Here is a 21,519-nt window from a genome sequence, read left to right on the forward strand (position 1 = left end):
TCCTCCTGCACCCACCCCCACCCCCACCCCAACCAATTAACTCCGCCTGACCGTGGCCTAATTGGAAAATCTTTCAACTCGGTAAATAGGCAGTGGCCTTTTCATCTTTCAATGAAAGTCAGCCACAACTGAGAACAGATGAATTAGACGTAGAAAAATAAATGGGGCCCACAGTTTTCACAGTGCATTACACTGCCCTGTGATGACACAGTGAGCTTATGGAATTACCATTCAGCCTCATCTTTCCGACTTTAGCTCAAGGTTATGCCAAACATCGAACAATCTTTTCACAGTATTACATTAACCCGATTGGAAATATTAAAGCTTGCCGTACGCAAAATCTGACTGAACATCATTCACACACACGCACACACAAAAACACTGCTAGCATACGTCATTCGTCATTCACAACAAATTTAACAAATGTTAATAAATTAATCAACTATCCAAGTTACCCCCAAAATGGCAAAATTCTGAGTGTTCATTTTAACTCTGAGAGTGTAAAAACGGACCTGCAATGGTATAAAAAATGTACCCATAGTTAAAGTGACACTCAGGATTTTGCCCCTATGATAAAAATGATTTCTCTATTTAACCCACATCATTTCAAACCACCCGCCTCCCCTTTCTGGGTGAACAGAAAATCACACATGTTGCAGTATGTTTTTTTTTGTTTTTTACATTTATCCTACATGTATATGACATAAGTTTCTGAAAAGATATTGTCCATTTGTACAGCCCTTTTCACTGAATGTGAAGGCTTCTATGTACCAGGTAGTTATTTATGTTACTAGAGGAGATGTCAATATTGTTCTGTGCCAATGTCATCAAGACTGTATTCATTAAACTTTGTGAATAAAGTAATTCTGACTGTGGAATCACAAAGCGATGTGAAATGATATGCTTGTCGGCCCAGATGGCTGTGTTTATAAGCGGCTCTTTGTATCATGTAACAGAGAATCACATTCACAGAATAATAAATACCAGTTATTATGTATTGATTTTGATGATATTGCACAGTATGCAACAGGACTGAGGATATTTCACTTTCAGTTCAAAATACAGTCAAGCTGAAATTAACTTACTAATAGTAGAGCCTTGTTCGGTATGAAACAAAATGTATAGTGGATAAAAGTAACCTCTCAGCACAAAGATGTTAAAACAATATAATGACAAATATCAAGCATTTAAGTGCATTAATTACCCAAACAATGGTTCTCAGTTTAGCTTAAATTACCTACAAATGTATAAAATGGCTCAAATTCTACACGGAAAACAGAGAGGTTCTAACAGGGAGAATAAAGAAGAAACAACTTGGCTTGTACAGTAAATATCAGCTATCTATCAGTCTGCTGAAGGTGATTGGCTGATAGAAGGATGCGGGAGTGGTGCTGCACATCAAGTGGTGTATTTTGAGCTTCAAGGTGGGTCGGCTCAGTTTCAAATCAAACCTTACTGGGCTTAATAGCTCACTGGCATCAAACACTACCTGCTGCCACAGATGCAAATTATAGATATGATGATGTTTATCTAGGGAAGTTACACCTATATGGCTGCAGCTAACCACAGTGTTCTGCGAGGCTGGCTAGTGCACTCTATCTAGCGTTCAAGGGGGTGATTTGAAGTGTCCCACCAGGCTCTGAATGCCCTCATGTACGCCTGGCTTTCTGCCTCTTGGCCTGGCGTTTGGCTTCATCCAGAAGGCTGCTGTCCCCACTGACCTGAGACATGTTTCTTACCCCCTGGATACGGTTCACCAGCTGCAGCAGTAAGGGGAACACCTAGAGGCCAAAGGATAAGGTGGGGTCATATTACTTAAACCAAAAAACTACAAGCTCAAAGCGCGTGGCATCGCATGTGACACAGATCTGCCATTTAAGCTTTTTTGAAGATTTTTTTTTTGCCCCAAATAGGGACATCAGGATTATTTACAATTTCTGAGGTAAACTGAATCCTGTCAAGGAATAGTTTGCGTTATTATTGATATATTGATCATAATATAGAATGAATGGATAAATGATGATACTGTATGACTCGTTCCTTCAGAACAGGCAATAATGAAGACACTTAACTCTTTTACTGCCATGGACGCGTTAACTCGTCGAATTCTGCTAAGGCGCAGCCTGCCGTCAACGAGTTTGGACCAGTTTTCATTCTTTAACTGTCTTATAAAAGGTGCTGTGAGGCGCTGTGATCTATAATCCGGAGTGACCACTTTCACTGTAAATCACACGGATACGGAAATAGCGTAATCTGAAGATTTCCGCCTCCGTCCACTTCCTGTTTATTGGTTTCCTGCAAATGCGGGGGGAAAGATGTGCATTTTTGACAAAAGGTGCTGTTTTCAGCGTGCCTGCGGCAAGGAAAGTTACCTCACGCGTGAATTTTGTTCCTCTGGGGATCGGAACACAGATCCTGTTATTTATGCTATTTTCTGTGACCAGTTGAAAAGGTTATTAAACACAAAAAATGCTGGGAGTGGGTGAGTTAATTAATGTATACTGTATACTCTGGCAGTGAAAAGGCCCCCTTCAGGTTTTCGGGATTTTACTTCCCGTTTTCCGGTGTAATCGTCTCGTATGTCGTTGTGGTTTGACATTATAAGCTATGGCAACCAGGAGGACAACACTCGAGGTCAATTGTCATTAAGTGAAGTAAAGTTTTGAGGGGAGAGATTATTCTCCTCTACAGTCACCTATAAAATAAACAAATCCAAACAGCAGAGCCTAGATTTGACAACCAACTAGCCAGTCACAGTGTGACTATCCCTCTTGATGATGTGATGATCATGCAAAACGTTTAGCCAAACACCATTCCAAGATTATAATTTTAACATAGATGCAGAATGATGTATCTAGTACCTTTTCATGGTTGTAGGCAGCTAACAGGAGCAGCAGTGTGAGAGGAAGAGCGATATAGGAGCCCTGGGCGACATCCTGGTCAGGCACTTTACGCTGAAAGGGGGAAAGGTCTCATCAATGTAGGTTCTATACAAACACGTTTGTCAATTATGATCACAAGACAGTTTAGTATGAGGCATTGTAATGCCCAGTTTATGCTCCGTCGTATTCAGCCGTGGGCTGAAAATAGCCGATCTATAAGCTCACAACTTGTAGTTTGGCTATTTTCAGGCCACTGTATGACAAAGTATAAACGGGGCTTTAAGGCTATGCCTTACGTTGGGGTTGAAGGTGAGCGTGACGTGCTTATGGTAGCCTGTGGACGTGAAGGAGACCTGAGGCAGGGTGTAGTCGTACTGGGAACGGGGAAGTGTGGAGTAAAGCATCAGCACGTAACTCTGTGGGAATAGAGAACACAAAACACAAGGAGAGGAAGCACAAAGGATGGAGAAACAGCTTTAGACAACTTTCAGATTATTCTAAAGGAAAACTGATCGTACATTACATGAAGAGAGGAAACGTTAAACAGCATTTTTAGAAGCTTAACTCCTCAAGCCCTATATACTTGCTGTAAGACAAATAATTAAAGATAAATAGACAATTTAAAAGCGGTAATACACAGTGGAAAATCTGGAAATGAGTTACCTCTCCATCCCTGTCCAGCGGGGGGAAGTGGAAAAAGAGAGACTGTCCAAGAGAAACGCTGTTGATGGGGTTGTCCAGATTGTCACTCTTACAAAGCTTCACCTGGCAGGAGCAAAGGAAATGGAGAAGAAAGGGATGAATGTTACCCGACATGATTCACCCATTCTGTCACAGTCTGTTCATAGTAGTTAAACAAATTATTTTAAGCACAGTAAACAAAATGGGTTAAGTGAGTTGATGTGCGAGATACAAATAGGGAGAGACAACGTCATGAAAGAGGACAAGCGGTCGTACCGACAGCGTGGGCAGGTGTTCGGGAGAGGTGATGACATTCCCACTGAGGTCAAACTGATTGATCTGCCTGAAGGCGATGATGTTCACCCCCTCAATGTCACTGCTGCCAACCTGAATGTCATTAATGTGGCAGAGAGAGAGAGAGAGAGAACGTGAGAGAGAGCAAGAGCGAGAGAGAGAGAACACTCCCCGAATCAATCTCAAATTGACTCCTGTGGATAACAGGTCAGGTGGTGTGATAATAACATAATTAAGAGGCATTGTGTAATTTTCAAACCTGTGAACAAGATTAGAGGCTTGCTTTTTTTTCTACTCACACAACTGGTAAAAAAAAAGAAATTTTTATTCAATCCAACTTAACTAGCTTAACGCTGCTTCTGTTCCACACATAGACCCTTTGACCCAGCTTTAATAGCTGTTTCTGTTTCACGTGAAGCCCATTTGACACAGGTTTAATGGTAATTGGTATGTGCTGCTCACCTCAATAGCCCTGTGCTGGGGCAAGGCTCTCTCTATATGGTCGTTGCCCTCGGCTCGCAGCTGGATCAGATACTTGCAAGCAGGCTGTCATTTAGAGGTGAAAGTGTAAATGTTAAGTCTTTGACGGCATGAAAAACATATTTTCTAATCAAAAAATAAATTTAAAAAAAGCTCATAGCGCAGCACTTGGTACCGCGCTATGAGCTTGTAGATCTGCTATTTTTTTGAATAGCCTTAACCCATTGAGACCTGAAGCCGATTCTACATGTCTCCTAAATCTCAACAGTTTTCTGAAAAACGTTTTCTATATCAGTGGTGCTCAATCTTCATATAATTTTGGACCCCCAAAATGATATGTATTTGGCCACGGACCCCCATCAAAATATTTTGTTCCAGGGACCCCCAGAAGCAAAGATTTGAGTTAAAAATGTTCGCTCAAAAAATATATATATTCAAAGATTTGCACACATTTTCACAAATGTTCAAAAATAGCAGATCTACAAGCTCGTAGCGCGGCACTCGGTGCCGCGCTATGAGCTTGTATATCTGCTATTTTTGAATAGCCCAAAGTGTAAAAGAATGCATTTTAGCTCAAATCTAAAAATGACACAGTTCCAGATCTCAATGGGTTAAGTATAAAATAATGGTGATAGCTAAAAATCTAAAAGGACACAGTATGCGTTCCCGGATTGAATGGGTTCACGTGTATAGCTCAGTGTCATTGGAACCCCACAGTGTAGCTCTGACAGATATCCTTACCAGCAGACCCCTCAGTCTGAAGCGTCCCTCCTCGTCGGTGACGGTGTCCTCACTGTAGTGACTACAGTCACCCTGGCCCACCGCCTCCACTGCCACATCCCTCTCTGCGTCTCCGCTCAGGGACAGCACGGCACCGTAGCAGCTGGGGACCAAAACACAGGACCGTGAGACTGCTTGTTGCTGTGTGGACTGGAATCGAACAAGAAGGTCAATAGCAAAAGATTGGGGAAATAATAGAGACAAAAAGTATTTTGTTTTTACATTCTGTACGCTTTTCAAGACTGTGACCAATGTTACCGACTGGAGTTTCTTCTTCCCTTTCTTTTTTCAATGGAAATAAAAATACGATGGGAACTATGCACGAAAACGAATTTCACCCACTTTTTTACTTCTGTAAACCTGTGACAATAAAGCTGATTCTGATTCTAGGGTGTGCTTAATGCTGGTACTTGAGAATATGAATGTTATCTACTGCAGGTGAGCATTACTCTGGAGTTGAGGATCACTCTTCACGACAAATGTCACATTATGGAAACATCAGATCTGACTACATGCTGTACAAGTAAATAAAAATCATGCTTTTCCAGGCCATGTAGCAACTGCGATAAGAACGATCAGACAGACCAATTAAAGGCAAAACCTGAATCACTAAGTGGAATAATAAAAATCACACCTGTGTGAAGGTAGCGGCGCCTTTGATACATTTTGTCATAGATATGTGTTTCAATATTAATATCTAATATATAATATCAATATTAGTTTATACCCCAGTTAGACGGGCCTGACCAATCAGAACGTTGACGGACCTGACCAATCAGAACCTCGACGGGCCTGACCAATCAGAACGTCGACGGACCTGACCAATCAGAACCTCGAGGGACCTGACCAATCAGAACGTTGACGGACCTGACCAATCAGAACCTTGGCGGGCCTGACCAATCAGAACGTTGACGGACCTGACCAATCAGAACCTTGGCGAGCCTGACCAATCAGAACGTTGACGCAAAAGCCAGGTATAGAGGGCTAATATCCGCTCTATACCTCACCTCACACCCTGTGTGAAGGTAGCGGCGCTACAATGACATACATCGATACATTTTGTCATCGATATGTGTTTATAATGTGTTTATAGCCATGTGTCACGTGAAGCTTGACCAATCACTTTGTTGACGGGTCTGACCAATCAGAACGTTGACGGGTCTGACCAATCAGAACGTTGACGTGAACACGGACAAAGTCAGGTATAGAGCAGGATCCGCTCTATACCTAAAGGTATAGAGCGGCTAGCGCCGCTAAAAAATAAATATAACAAATGCATTTGCTTACATGCAAGTGTACTACATGATACAATTAAGAAACTAACATCCTATCATGCTCTTTGGCGTATATGTATTGTATTGTATTGTGAGGGGTGATTTTTAGATGTAAGTGCTACTTACACATCCTCAGAATGAACACTGAGGATTTTACTGTGTGAGATGCTAATACCTGTATGCAGTCTTTATGCCAGTGATGTCAATGCTGAGGTTCTGACCCTCCTCCACTGTGATCATCTGAGATGCTGGCTCAAAGCGGAACTCCTTCATCATAGGTTTAAAATAGTACTGACCAGGACTCTGGAACAGAGAGGCGGAACAGATGAGACACTGATTCCATCAAACAGATGCAATAAAAAATATATATCTAGAGATCTAGACTTATCGGAGCTCAACAAATGTCAACACAATCCTTACAATATTCACTTTTCAATCAAACCCTTAACAAAAATCTTATTTAGATCTCTAGTTTCAAAAGACAACTACTCGCTCTGATGGTAGAAGATCCATTTTAACAGTCCAGAGAACCTGAGTGCAAAACCAGAAAACCACATGATCTACATAGGATCACTTGATTTTGTAATTGAATGCCCTACTTTGTTATACTACAGTGTCACAAAAAAGTTAGCAAAAAATGATTATTATTATTATTTTTTTAATAATATTACAATTTTGGATTTTTTATTTTAGTAAAAGTGAAAGTGGTTAAGTCTGTCTGATGGGTTTTATAAATATTCAACCAATGAAAATTCACAGTTTTGGACATACAAGGTTTCCACCCGACATCAACGATAAGTGTGTCATCAACATACCTGCTAAGGTTCACATTATGATTTCTAACTAAGGCTGCTGTACCATCTTGTTTACATTTCTTTTCCTAAGGAATGCAAGGCTCTATATACCTGTATGCTCCCATGTCATTGATGACCACAATAATGAATGGTGCAGCAGCTCCTCTTTCAGTGATAGAGATCTCTACACCTTGGAGCTCAGGTGATACATTGCATTTATTAGACCTCTAGTCTCAAAAGACAGAACTCCTAGCTGTGATGGGATGGATGTGACGTTTCCTACCAGGTTGTTGAAGGTGAGGAGACCGGTTTCTTGTGTCTGCAGGTTTGAGCGGAACTGTCCTCCACTCAAAGACAAGAGCACACCTGACAGAGGATGTCCTTCCTCAGACTTAATCTACAGGACAGAGTGAGGAGAGGAGGCAGCTTAGAACGTCTTCTGATGGATTCTGAGTGTCGTTTCAGGTATTCAAAAGAAAGCCTTAGTAACATTCTACATGGAAAGCTTTGTTTGTCTGAAGCAAACATAAAAGTGGTAGTAGGGAATTTTAAACTCTTAATATAGGCAGTATAATAGGGGATCACTAATTACAAACGGCAAATGAAAAACATGTCAGAGTTTTTCCAGAACAATTAGCAAGTATGATAACAGGTGTGATAACAGAGGGGAAAGGAGACAATTATTAAATTATAAATAGGCTGTTTTAAAACAGAAAAGGCTGTGTTATGACATCATTTTGTATCTAGTGATTTTAGTCTCCGATAAGCCACCATGAGCCATTACAACATTTCCTGGGGACCAGCTGGAGACAAAAAGCTGTAAAACGCTAGATGAATTATCTTACTGGGTGACAAATGCCTGGGGAATATCAATCTTTTTTTTAAGATGCTGTAGTGTGAGCATAAATGTACAAGACCGGGGTGACTGCATGCAACGAGTGAGTGTCGGCTCTAATGACAGATGGCAAATTATTATCAAAATGGAGAGCGATAGAAAGCCTTGAGGCACACCCCAGTCAAGGCTTCTCGCTGACAGGCAACCATTTAAAAAAGCACAGGAATTCCGTACAATAGATTAGGCCAGCTCTAACTCTCTTCAGTTTTGACACATGTTGTTATGCTTCACGTTTCATTGAACCATTTCATTTAGCTCATTAAAAGCCCCAGAGCACAGCATGCGTTTAACATAACATGAGTGTCAGATCAAGAAATTAACTCCTGGATTGCTGCTGCAGCAATCCAGGAGCAATCCAGGAACATGAAAAACGGTGTTGAGAAAGCTATTTTGGCAGAGACGATCCAAAGCTATTGCCCACGCTTTATTGCCCATGTTGGGCAATGGGTTCCGTTTAAGGTGCCACATGTAACATATAGTAGGACAGTAGCACAAAACATACTGTAGGATACAATAAATCACAAGACAAAAAAAGTAGATTATTACTAAAGTACTAAATCATCCGTGTGTGTGTGTGTGTGTGTGTGTGTGTGTGTGTGTGTGTGTGTGTGTGTGTGTGTGTGTATTCTATTCTAAAAAGTCTAGTTGCCTTTTGAGAAAGTGAAATGTCTGGTGTATTTCGGGATGTGGTTGGTGGACAAACAAGTTTGTTTTCCGTGCCAATTAGCGTGAATGTATACCAATGCAGTCGATGTTTCTGTGTGCATTCTGTGCAAGGTACCTTGAAGGTGACACCAGCTAGAGCAAACGCCTTGAAGTCTCCCTGGGTACCTTCTACAGGGCTGAGGACAAAACCCTCTTTGCTAGCACTGATGTCATACTGCCTGTCACTGTGGAGGGGACCCACACTGCAGAGAAGTCAAGACAGTCAGTCATGTTGTCATGCGGTTGTCAGCATGCGCAGCGGCACACAATACACAATGAGTCTCATCATGTGTATTCACATGCCCAAGTAACAAACATACAATTCATAGATTCCATACAATAGCATACTACATACAGATTGTTTACATATTACCATGTGCCACATACAGAGAATGATGTATTAAAATACTTCTAAGGCTGTGTACTGTATGAAACAGATACTGCTGGACACAGAAACCGATATCAAGCATAACTGTTCCAAATTCAAAGTTAAACTGTTGGCATAATAAGGACAATATGGGGGGGGGGGGTAGTGAGTATATAGAACATACAGTGGGTTTTAGAAAGCCTATATAAACATTAAGTGAAAGTTATCAAAGTCAAATAAAGTCTGAGGCTGAGATTAAACGGAATAACCCTACATATTAAGTTAAAGAATATTAATCAAAAGCATTACAAACCTGATGAGAGTGTATGTATAAGTGTGTGTTATCAGCGTACCTTTTAAGGTTCACAACGTTATGATTTCAAAATAACACTGCTGTACTTTTTGACCTTCAATCTAAGGGATGCGAGGCTCTATATACCTGTATGCTCCCATTTCATTGGTGGCCACAGTAATGAATGCTGCAGCGGCTCCTCTTTCAGTGATGGAGATCTCCACACCTTGGAGCTCAGGTGATACCTTGCCCTCAAGGAAAAGACCTGCTCGCCCTGCGATGTCCACCAGGCGGCCTGGACAGGACTCTGACATGGAAAATCATATAGCACAATCACATACCGTAGATTCTACAAGCCGTTTCTATCCTGTGTTTCTTTCTTTTTTATATTCTACCTATATCCTCTCTCTTTTCACAGAATACTATAAAATGATGATTTTTTAAAATGTCCTCTTCTTTACACCTGTAAATCTGTGACGTGAAAATAAAATGATTCTACAATAGAGTACTGAAGTCCTGACGTCACTCGTTCATCCCCTGGGTCGTGGAAGTAATTTCTCTATGGAGAATAACATTGGGTCACCTTAAAATCGTCTCATATAAGAATTGTGGTCCATAACTAAACAAACTGTCCCGGCGATATTGTCAGGGAGGTGGCTCTGTATCGTTTATGAAAGTCAGTCACTCAGATTTGATACAGTCTGTTTCTGACGAAAATGTAACTAATTCGGCGGAATTAACATTAGCGTTTTCTCACCGTCAGTTGATGCTTCATATATATATATGAGTCAAACCGCCGGGATCATTTGTCTATTTTTGGAACACAGTTCTTATTTGACGTGATATTAAACAAGTCTATGGAAATTATGAATGGGGAAATAAACCGCGACCCAGGTAGGATGAGTAAATTACATCAGACTTTATTAATAAATTAGTTGGAAAATTGCACTTAAAACTAAAATGATAGCTTATTCATGAACTGAAAACAAATATCTGAGATCACAAAGTTAACATACCTCCAGTAATAGTGGCTTCAACTTCAGGAGGATAGAATAGCAGCTCCTTAGAGGAGGGAGTCACTGTGATCTTCTCTCCAGCCCTGAACAGTCGGAAACAAACAGCAGGTTTATGATAAACAGAAATAAAATACCTGTAGGGTGCAACAGGTCAACAACTACCATCTGCCACCATCTGTGTTCAGCAAGTGAAAGTAATATGCTTACATCTATGTCTCGACATGAAACATTAGCAGAACCGTGCTTCTTCATTACTAGCAGACATTATTCTATAGACTTGAGTAAGAGATGAAGATCAAGTGTGAAGTCTGCAGTGTGTGCCATCTGCGAACCTGGCCCAGTAGGAGAACTCATAGTGGAAAGGGCCTGTCAGCTCATCAGCCTTCTCCTGGACAGGGGGGCTGTCATCCCGGGTGCCCCCCTCCTCCTCCTCAGCGGCACGGCGCTCTCTCTCCTGGCGTCGCAGCTGGATCTCCTGAAGCTGCTGCTCCTGCCTCTGCTCCTCCTGGCTCCGCAGGGGGCCCAGCACCAACGCCGGCTCGCTCTCGATCGACGACCTGCGAGAGAGGGCGTGACAGAAGATATAAGCATTGGTATAATGAGGCTCCAGAGGCTGGTTGAACGTGAGCTTGTGTCTACTGAATAATCCTCATTACTTGATGGTGACGGTGACATCCAGGATCTTGTCAGTGGTGACGAGCCCGGTCATGTGGTGCCGGACTGCAGTCAGGGTCAGGATAGTGGGGGCAGACCTGAAGGAAACAAGCCATTTAATGGGGTTGAATGTGCTGAAGAGGGAGTATGCATGGATGAATGCGAGAGAGAGGGGGTAAAGAGAAACGCAAAGAAAGATGGATGAGTGCTGTGCATAGTTCATACTGTACTTACGTGTCGTAAGTGTAGTAGTCCTGCTCAAACTGGTGGCAGGAGCGCGGGGTGACTTTGTAAACACCTGGAAAGGACATTTTGAGATGATTTATTACTTTGTTCTGGTTTTATATTTAGGTGTGCCCGGCACAGACCTTCTGGGGCAAAACATGCTACTCCAATTATACACAAGAGGGTAGTGCGGTGCAGGCATGTCTTGTTAGGCCACTTGGTTCTATGTTTAGCTAATGAGAGGTGGGGAGATTACCAGGCTTGGAGAGGCAGAAGCGGTTGACGCCCTTAGAGAGGTTGTACACGCCGACATTCTCAGGTTTGCTGCCATCTTGGAAGAACTCCTGCATGAAAATGTGCACACACACATATGTTGAGTTGGACATCATGCTTGTTCTCAAAGGATAGTGCTCTTAAGCAGCCATTACAGATGCTTTTTATTTCATTTCTATTTAACTGCTTGCAACCGTCATACATAGAAGGTTAAAAGACTATCGAGGAAGGCTCAATTTAACTCTTATTTTAAACAATATAATTTACAAACCCTTTTATAACAGGTGTGGACACACAAACTGCAAAAACATCATGGCAAAATGTATGTGCATAATGATGAACTGACCAGAGTAATGGCATGAGAGAGAGAGCAGCGCAGGATGTAGCCAATCTGTCGGAACTCCACCCCAAGGACATCTGAATCCAGAACCTCCACCTCCACTGACTTGTGTTTCCAGCACCACTCTTCATGGGAAATACTCGCTGTTCACCACAAAAGACAGAACGTTGGAGACAATTCTGGGCTAAACATTCGGCGAAGATAGCAGATAGCAGTGTAGAGGGAAAAACGAGGAGCCCAGAATAGAGCGCTAGGGGACCCCGACCAATGCAGTATATAGGGTTTAATGGGTTAAAGAGATGGCGTCATTACTATGACATGACACATAGACAGACAGACTTCATTGACATAATATGCAAATATAAAGGCAAATGTGTCAAAATAATAACTAAAGAAATACATGAATAAAATACTTCAACGGGATAATACATGGTTATAAATCATAGAATTTCACTTGCTCCAATGAAGCCAGCGATGCAATTATATTATTCTCTTTATTATAGCAGAGTTTTATTCATTATATTGGTGAGCCTGGAGTTTTGTTACACTAAATATGGTGTTATCTAATAACAAACCTTTGTATTTCCCAGGCAGGACATTGTCAAAGGAGAAGCTGAGGGTGTCACTGCTGCCTGACAGACCAACGGTCCTTCTTTCACCCTGACGGCTCACTGGTTGTAAAGTTACTGACAGGTCATCGCAGGATGCTACAGGTCAAAAGGTCAGGAAAGGTAAAAAGGAAAAAAAGGGGGGAGGGGGGTAAAAGGTCAGGAAAGGTAAAAAAAAATGATAATCATTAAAGTAAGTTAAACAAACCTCAAACACACTAGCTCAATAGTTCATTGTTTGTATGTGCTCATCTTTGAATATAATATACTTTTAAAGCAAACATTTGTAACTCAAATCTTTGCTTCTGGGGGTGGTCCCTAGAACAAAATATTTTGAGATGGGGGTCGGCAGACAAATGCATATTATTTTGGGTGGTCCTTGACATGAAAAAGTTTGAGAACCACGGATATAGAAATATACGTTTTTCAGAAACCTGTTAGGATTTAGAAGACATTTGTAGAACCCCCATACATTTATAGAATCCCCAGAAGCAAAGATTTGAGTTACAAAAGTTCGCTTTAAAAATATATATATATATTCAAACTAAAGATTTGCACACATTTTTGGCTTACAACATTTTTCGAAACAATAGCAGATCTACAAGCTCATGAGCTTGTATATCTGCTATTTTTGAATAGCCAAAGAAATCTAAAAATGACACGCATGCATTCCCGGTCTTAATAGGTTAATTCTGAGACACCAAGGACAGGACCTTACTGTACCTAGACAGTAGACTTTGCCCGACACAGAGGCCATGAACTGGGTGAAGAGCAGGTCAGAGATGGGCCTGTCCACCAGAGACACCTCCAGGGCCTGGGGTTGCAGGGCCAGGCCAGCCTTCACCTCCACCTCCGGGAGAGACACCTGCAATAAAATGGAGGTCAAAACTAAAGTTATCCATCAAACTACCAACTGAAATTACTTTGGACTGTTTCTTTAAAAGTTTGATTGCTGAGTGACATCTTCAATTATGGAAAACCAAGCCTCGGCTAAAGGCTGATGCACACCTAACAAATGTTGACAAGCGTGTAGGACAAAAACTGTCGAAACTTGCAAAAATAGTCTCGGTTGTTGGACCTTCATCAGGACAAATGAATGACAATGTTGCCCTGATGAAGGTCTAGGGACTAAAATGTTATTTTTGAAATAAAAGACAGTTGCAGGATTATTCCCTTTTTTAGAGCTTTATATACACACATGTACACAGGTCTATCTTCTTCATTTTGCCCTTAACACTCTACCCGCCGGGCCCGTAGCCTACGGGCCGATAAATCCAACTGTAAAGCGCCGGTCCCGTAGCCTACGGGCCGTGGTGCTTTTTCCTTTTTTTCGAAAAAAAACAACTTTTTTCAATTTTCTACACGGACCATTTCATTGTAACACCACCGGAAAGCCCTTATTAGGGATTCCGGTTTTGCCGATGCCGTCAGCCCTCGTTCCAATGACGGAACTGAAACTCAATTTTCTCCTTGTTTTTTTCTTCTCCTCGTCGATCACTGTTTAACATAAACCGTTCTAACTACAACATGGAGGCACCGTTTGACACGCGTTCTTCAGTGGTAGAAGCAGGCAGATGTCTGCGATGTTTACAAACAGTGCACGGCTCAATTTTAAGGATTTTAACGAGGTCTATGGTGACGTGACAAAAACAACAATAAAACGTTGGCACTGGTGAGTACATTATGAGATTAAACTCTGGCGGTCAATGTGTTAAAGTGCACCAGAGTGATGCATTTAAATTACAATTGTGATTTATTTTCTTTTTTTTGCCAAAATGTTCTCCCGAGGAGGATACCCACTGAACACAAGGTTAAGCATAGGGCAGATGAGGGTCGATGCACTCAGACAAGGCAATTCATTCAAGCTTTATGGTTAGAAAAAAGGGAAAATGTATGTTCAAACTGATGTAATGAAGACCCAATGTAGGACCATAATACATCTGCAGTATGTACCCATAATAAATATAATAAAAACATACAATACAACCTAGACCTGTTGCCAATGCCTTACTTGGATGCTGTAATCTCCAGGTTTGGCCTGGAAGCAGAAGGCCCCTTGGGGGTCAGAGTCGGTGGCTTGGCTGGATATGTTGTCCTGACCCCGCGGCGTCAGAGTGACCTTGTAGCGGCCCTGCTGCTTCATGCCCTCAGGCAGGTGACTGATGGAAATCTGCCCACATACACTGAATCTGGAGAAGAATGGACAAATTGATCAGATCTCAATCGCATACAATTCAGTCATAATTTTGCAACATAACTGTAGTAATAAAAAACAATTAAATGGATGCACTGCAGAAACAACCCCACACATCGTCCAGGGAGGATAGTGCGATATCTCAGTGTGATTAATAGCACATTATTCATCCATCACACACCTAAGCTATGTGGGCAGCAGTGTCCTGAACCGTACAGGAAAAGGTCAAAGTCAAAGTACACAAAGTAATATGTGATCTAACCCCTAACCTCCAAACCCACTTTCCAATTCTACCCTCCAGTAGGAGAATAATGCTAGCTAAGGAGAATATACTGTAGCTATATCCTATTTGTCCGTTTAACTCCTACTGGCTCCCCAAGCAACATACATATACATATATATATGTACATTCCTATAGTGATCGTTCAAAGAGAGCGACAGTACTGCCATAATACCGTTAACCCATTCAATCCGGGAACGCATCTGTGTCATTTTAGATTAGACCTATAACCATTATTTTATACTTTGGCTATTCAAAAATAGCAGATCTACAAGCTCATAGCGCAGCGAAAAATCTTGAATATTGTGCAATTTTTTCTGGAGGTCCCTGGAACAGAATATTTTACAAACGTTCGCTTTAAAAAAATATATTCAAAGAATTGCACACATTTTCACGATTTTTCAAAAATAGCAGATCTACAAGCTCGCTATGAGCTTGTATATCTGCTATTTTTGAATAGCCAAAGACATCCAAAATTACAGAGATGCGTTCCCGGACTGAATGGGTTAAACCTGTGACCAAGGCTCAGACCTACCCTGCTGTGATGATGTCAGGAAGCTGGGGCGTGTTGGGAGCAATCTTCACTGTGATTGGCTCAAAGTACATGAGCTCCTTTTGAGTGCGGATGGTATAGGTCCCTGCAGTCATGTTCTCCAGACGGTAAGAACCGTCCTCCTTGGTGAGGACTGCGGACAGTAACAGAGTAACCCATTAAAGATACTAACTTTCTTTTAGATAATATTGGACAGCGGTCATGCTGGTAACTGGTAATCCAACACAATACACTGCGTTTATAGCCTCAAATTCTAAAACAGGGACTTGGCGTCTATATTTTCATCTCTGTGTTGTCAAAACAAAGTTTATCAACATCCTGCGCCGTCGCTCACTAGTTTTCTCATCATCACACTGGTCAATCAAGGAAACGGGTTCCTGCCGTGAACCAATCGTCAGTGACATTGACCTTGGCGTTCTAGACACAAATGTTGAGCAAGAGTTTGAGCAATGGTTGGACAAATGACATCACAGGCGGTGTCTAATGACAAGAAGAAGAAAAATGAGTTGGATAGAGGTCACTGCAAAACTAGAATAAACACAAGAGCAGAACTCAGAAGGTGGCGAGAGCTTTGAGAGTGGGTGGGGTTGAAGACAGGCACGACAAGGTCACAATGTGGGGGGAAGCGGGCGGGTTTTCAGACACTGTGATCATTAAAAGTTGGTAACTGGCACTTCATATTAGCAAAGACTTTAAAGCTGGAGACAAATCTGAATCATCAGATATTTGTTAAGATGAAAATCTCCATACAATTCAATTTTTCAATTCAAAGGGCTTTATTGGCATGAGAAAACATACGTTTACATTGCCAAAGCAGATAGCATACCATACAAGGCAGGCTTGGAGCGTGCAGGCATAGTTACCTTTGATTTGGTTGTTGAGATACACTGTGGCATCAGGAACTCCATCCCCCTCCAGACTGTTGAGAACCCTTCCTGTCACTGAGAAGCCCATAACACGGAAGATAGGCTACAGAGAGAACAATGAATACAGGTTAATGCAGACATGCTCCAACATGCACTGACATTACAGGTTTATTAAAGAACAACTCTGGTGATATTTAAAGGACCATTCCACCATCAATTCATGTCATTGTCTATCCTCAACTTTGGTCATATGACATGATACATAAACACAGTTAACTCATTTAGTGCCTGACTTATTTCTGGCAGTTTGTGCCAGAGCCAAAAATACATTGTAAAAAAAAGTGCTTAGGAAGCAAGATACAGCCTTTTTCAGTAAGATGTTAAACAAGAAGTGAATGGAGCAGCAAATCTTCAAATCATGATATCTTGGGTTCTGAACATTTTTTTTCATGACGTCGGCGACGTCATTGGCACTCTGGGCTTATAAAAATGTGACGTCGGCGACGTCAATGCCACTGAATGAGTTAATGGCATTATTTTTAGATTTGGTGTTTCACTCTAGTAAAAAGCATTATGAAATAGGCAATTCAATTGACCTCCTTACCACTAGCTTCAAACTGTTGTGTTCCACCTTAAAGTCCATTCGAGATGGAGCGACATCAAAAGTTATCCTTTCTCCTCGGTAGAAAGGCACCTGCAGGAGTATTTCACAATTAATTAAAACAACACCAATGCAACAAGTATAGATATTTAACAGAAGAATTAGAATATGTACAACAAATAGAGAGATTGTGTGTGGATGTTTCTTTTACTAAGGCATCAGGTGGGTCATTTAAAATACAAAGCATACCACAGTGTAATCACCACTGGCAAGGGTGGGGAAGGAGAAGGTCCCGTCTTCTTTGGACAGAGCACTACACAAGTAGACCAGAGAGTCATCCCCAGGCTCTGCACCCTCCACTGGGGCTGTGTTACAGTCACTGACAGCCTGGCAACAAATGGAGCAATGTGATTTGGTTTCTCTAGTTAGGCATCAATCAACACTTGCAGTTTAAAAGCACGTATGAAATGTATGTATGCAATGCTAGACATTCATTTCAAATGAAGATTATGGAAGCAAATTCTAGCATACCGACTTTCAGAATATTAATTAATAACAGATTTTCTACACCATATTTACAGTATAGTCAAGCCAAACATAATTATTGCAATTTAGTAAGTTTACTTCTTCCGTGACTGTTGCGGAGTATAGGAGGAATGTCACTTCTTTCATGGGCTCCCCATCACTTCGCACCTCTCCAGAGACATCATAGCCTCCTACCACTAGATGCTCAGTGGCTGGGGCATTGGCATTGGATACACGGACCGATGTAGTACTCTGCAGAATATCAGCAAAACCCAGGTGATGACTTACAAAGATGTATAGAACAATGGCCTGGTCATTTCTTGAGTTACTTTTTCTTAAGTTAATGTGAAAGGGAAAATCAACCCTTTCTCAAAGTATTTGTCAACTGCTGTGAAATCAGGAATAATTAGGTGTGACACCGGAGAGGGCAGGATTTCATTAAAACATCAGGATGTTCTGGACAAGTCAAGACACCAACCTTCTCCAATGTCCAGGAAGGATGGGAGGCTGTGATATCATAATTTCCAGGAAGTACTTTGGAAAACGTATACCTGTGAAATGACAGCCAAAGAAATCACACGGACATGGCATTGAAAAGACAGCCAAATAAAGCACATGTTTACAGATCACGTCATTACTGTAGATGCAACCGGTTCTATAATCCATCATATCAATTTAAAAGGATGTCATGAGTAACATACTTTCCCCCAGCCTGGGTGAGGGCAGTTTGGAGTTTCTCCTCTGTTCCCTCTCGGCTAAGTTTGACTTCCACTCCCGCAGGGCCCAGGGGATGGCCTTTACTCAGAACCTGATGAACAAGATAATACAGACAGAACTGTAATTACAATATCATAGAGTCAATTAACACTTTGAATAACTGGCAAGAACTGTCAAAGTGAACTTCCTCAACATAAAGCATACTACTATACGAAATAAACCGTTTCAAACAGAAAGGTATAAATTTGATTCCTCACCGTGCCAGACACTGAGAAGCCAGTGAAGACAAAGTTGATGTCCTCTTCCTTCGTGCAGATGTCATTGACCCCATCCACATGCAGGTCAACACTAGTAGGTTCTAGAGAAAGACAAAGACAAAGAGGTAAGAAAGTATTCACAGAGAACTATGATGGGTAAGTAACTAGATTTGGATCTCCCGTATTTTAAACCTAACATCTATCGTTCAGCTAAAGGGAAATCCCCCCAGCGGCCCCACCCAAAGCTTCTGGATTACTGGGCTACTCAGCTACAAATCCCAGTACACTATGCTCCAGTACAGCAGCTTGACAAGGCTATTGAAGCACTCACTTACTGCAGCTGCTTGTTACTCCTAGTAACCTCACCCGGGACAAATAGACTGGGTGCATTCTGACCAGGTCGGTCGCTGAGGAAGACCGACCAGGTCATCCGTTCTATTTGTCCTGGGTGAGGTAAATAAATCAATGAAAGGACATTACAGGGCGCTGGCTGTTTTCTCAATTCCTACAGTAAATCGTTAACTGTGAATGCATGGTGGTGACTGACGCTATACTCTTACCAAAGCTCCACCCAAGTGGGGGTTCAATCTTCAAGACAAAGTCGCCCTGTAAAAAAAATCAACAAGTCTTTAGTGTCAATACATGCTGATGAGATAATTAGATATGTTCAAAATGACAGTAGTTGTCTACATACCTTATCGTACAAGGGGATCATAAAGTAACCATTGATCGGGGCACAGTCAGTCTGGTATTTCAATGAGCCTTGTTTTGTGTACAGTTTAATCTGTGTAAAAAGGAGAAAAGGATCTTCAATCACTCACTGGTAAGTTGGTGTTGCTGTCTGGCTGTAGCATGGGTTAAGTAGTTAAGTACCGGGCTAATATGTCAACAAGTAACTTCGGCTGTCAGAAAGAAAGAGGGCAGTCTTGCCAAGCTTTAGATACAACCGACTGGTCAACCAACTGGCTTGTGTGGCTAATCCCATTATGTCTGTGAATGCATTGTGCCTGATGGCTGTAACTATAGTATTCAACGTTAACTCCATCAGCACACAGAGGCATTTAAAGGCTGAAGCTTTAGGTCAAAACTCATTCACACCAACGTTACCTGCAGTGGGAACATCAAACGTAACATTGAGGTTAGATTACATAGAACGAGAGGATACGTTAGGGTTAGGACAGGGGTCTTCAACGTTTTTCAGGCCAAGGACCCTGAGAGAGAGATGAAGCAGGGACCCCCCACTACATTGTATAAAACTGTGTTGCAGAATAAAGATTTTCATTTATAGCTTCATAAACTTCTTTGACACACATTATCTTTTCTATTAATGTTGTATTCATCTTAATGTGTATTTTCAGACATTTAACCTTTTCAACCCTCAATATTTAGTCAACTTGGCCGTTGGCTCTGTACTTGGTCTTCTCTTTTTCCCTCTACACCAACTTTCCGAAAATATCATATCTACAAGCTCACAACGCCTTGCAGCACGAGGCGTTGTGAGCTTGCAGATCTGATATTTTCGGCTTATGTTCCCCCTTACACAAATATTTGGGGGACCCCCTGTAGTTACTCTGAGGGTCCCGGACCCCCTGTTGAAGACCCCTGGGTTAGGATGAGTGCATCTGTCACTGCTCTCATTCAGCTAACAATAACACATATATAAACACACAAACACACACTAGTTGGATTAAAGGCAGAGCAGAACACTCTTTAAGGTGTCAATTACACATTAGGATACCAGTCTGTCTTATGGTCTAATTATTAGATAGCAGAATGCTAACGTTAGCTTCAGCTTGTCAATAGCTTTCATTCAAACTGTGGTCGGGACTCGGGACTTCCTCTTTATTTGGAGTTCCGCCCAGGTGGGCGTGGTTAAATGCCTCAACCTAACACTAACTAAGCCTCAAAACCACGCCCACCTGGTCGAAACACTACAGAAAGAGGCTGTACCACCACAACTGTCATCCTCCAGCTAGCATAAGCATACCACCCAGAGCTACCGCTAGCCTAGCTTGCACTCTCACCTCGATCAGGGAGTAATTGATTTCCACGTCGGACTTCACAAACCCTCCACACGCCACCACGATGTCATCTGAAGACACGCTCATCAGCTGGCAGCAGCAGATGAATCCGAACAAGAAGCAGATCGCTCCCATGTCCGTCCGGAGCGTGATTCCGAATCCGATCATCCTTGCAAATGATTATTGCTCGATGAACCGACGAAACAAGCCGCACGCTGCCTCCGGTTCCGTACCAGCTGAGCAGTGTTGCCAGGTTTTGCGAGAGAAACAAGCAACCAGATCTAGGAACACAAGCCCTTCGCCCTTTAAAAATATAGATTGGCTATTTTCAAACAGACATTTTGAAAATAAATTACGCCACAAAACTTGTATGGGGTCCCTGGCATAAAATGTTTTCAGATGGGGGTCCGCAGACAAATATATATTAATCTGGGGGTCCTTGACTTGAAAATGAAATACTGGTTTAAACAACATTAGGAAACAAGCCCAAATAAGCAACTACAGTTTAGAAACAAGCCCATAAAAACGCAACCCGCAACTACCTATATTTAATTACAAGCAACTTACCAGAAAATCAAGCCCATAGCGGACATGGCAACACTGGTACCTGCTCTGCAGCTGAGCTGCTGTCTGTGGCCAAATGCATGCGTCAGGAGCAGCGACATCTATTGCCTTGGAGGTGAAATAACTCCACCTAAGGTTTCACAATATAATAATGTGGAAAACTTCTAAGACACCAGTGGTGTAGTAAAGTACATTTACTGAAGTACTGTACTTAAGTACAATTTTGAGGTATTTTTTACTTTACTGGAGTATTTCCAATTTCAGTAGTTTTACTTCTTCTCCACTACATTTCAGAGGCAAATATTATACTTTTACGCCACTACAATTATTTGACAGTTTAGTTACTAGTTAATTTGTAGATTTAGATTATTATTACAAAAC

General features: G+C 41.7%; 1 protein-coding gene across 1 annotated transcript; it reads right to left on the reverse strand.

The window, feature by feature from the left end:
* Positions 1-480: 480 nt before the first annotated feature.
* Positions 481-20,798, reverse strand: nomo (nodal modulator). Its single transcript, XM_084045428.1, has 31 exons — positions 20,578-20,798; positions 19,248-19,337; positions 19,114-19,159; positions 18,554-18,654; positions 18,281-18,387; positions 18,058-18,130; positions 17,679-17,831; positions 17,304-17,441; positions 17,058-17,147; positions 16,451-16,556; positions 15,570-15,720; positions 14,572-14,749; positions 13,284-13,425; positions 12,528-12,659; positions 11,959-12,095; positions 11,596-11,683; positions 11,349-11,412; positions 11,117-11,212; positions 10,793-11,017; positions 10,461-10,543; positions 9,592-9,751; positions 8,862-8,988; positions 7,469-7,582; positions 6,567-6,694; positions 5,079-5,220; positions 4,320-4,403; positions 3,840-3,950; positions 3,546-3,647; positions 3,179-3,298; positions 2,862-2,954; positions 481-1,781 (listed from the first exon to the last, which is right to left on the reverse strand). The coding sequence occupies exons 1-31, from the start codon at positions 20,740-20,742 to the stop codon at positions 1,650-1,652; spliced, it is 3,678 nt and encodes a 1,225-aa protein (XP_083901554.1). The 5' UTR covers positions 20,743-20,798; the 3' UTR covers positions 481-1,649.
* Between the last annotated feature and the right edge of the window lie 721 nt (positions 20,799-21,519).

The sequence above is a fragment of the Gymnoscopelus microlampas genome (genome assembly GCF_963454915.1).
Source record: "Gymnoscopelus microlampas genome assembly, chromosome: 2".
Lineage (NCBI taxonomy): Eukaryota > Metazoa > Chordata > Actinopteri > Myctophiformes > Myctophidae > Gymnoscopelus > Gymnoscopelus microlampas.

Bases quoted from the DNA above. Each gene is read 5' to 3' on its own strand.
- nomo (XM_084045428.1), bottom strand. From the start codon at position 20,742: ATGATCGGATTCGGAATCACGCTCCGGACGGACATGGGAGCGATCTGC. The intron at 14,750-15,569 runs GTAGGTCTGAGC...ATTCTTCTCCAG, and splicing joins CCTGACATCATCACAGCAGG to ATTCAGTGTATGTGGGCAGA. The intron at 9,752-10,460 runs GTATGTTAACTT...TTTCCATGTCAG, and splicing joins TGAAGCCACTATTACTGGAG to AGTCCTGTCCAGGCCGCCTG.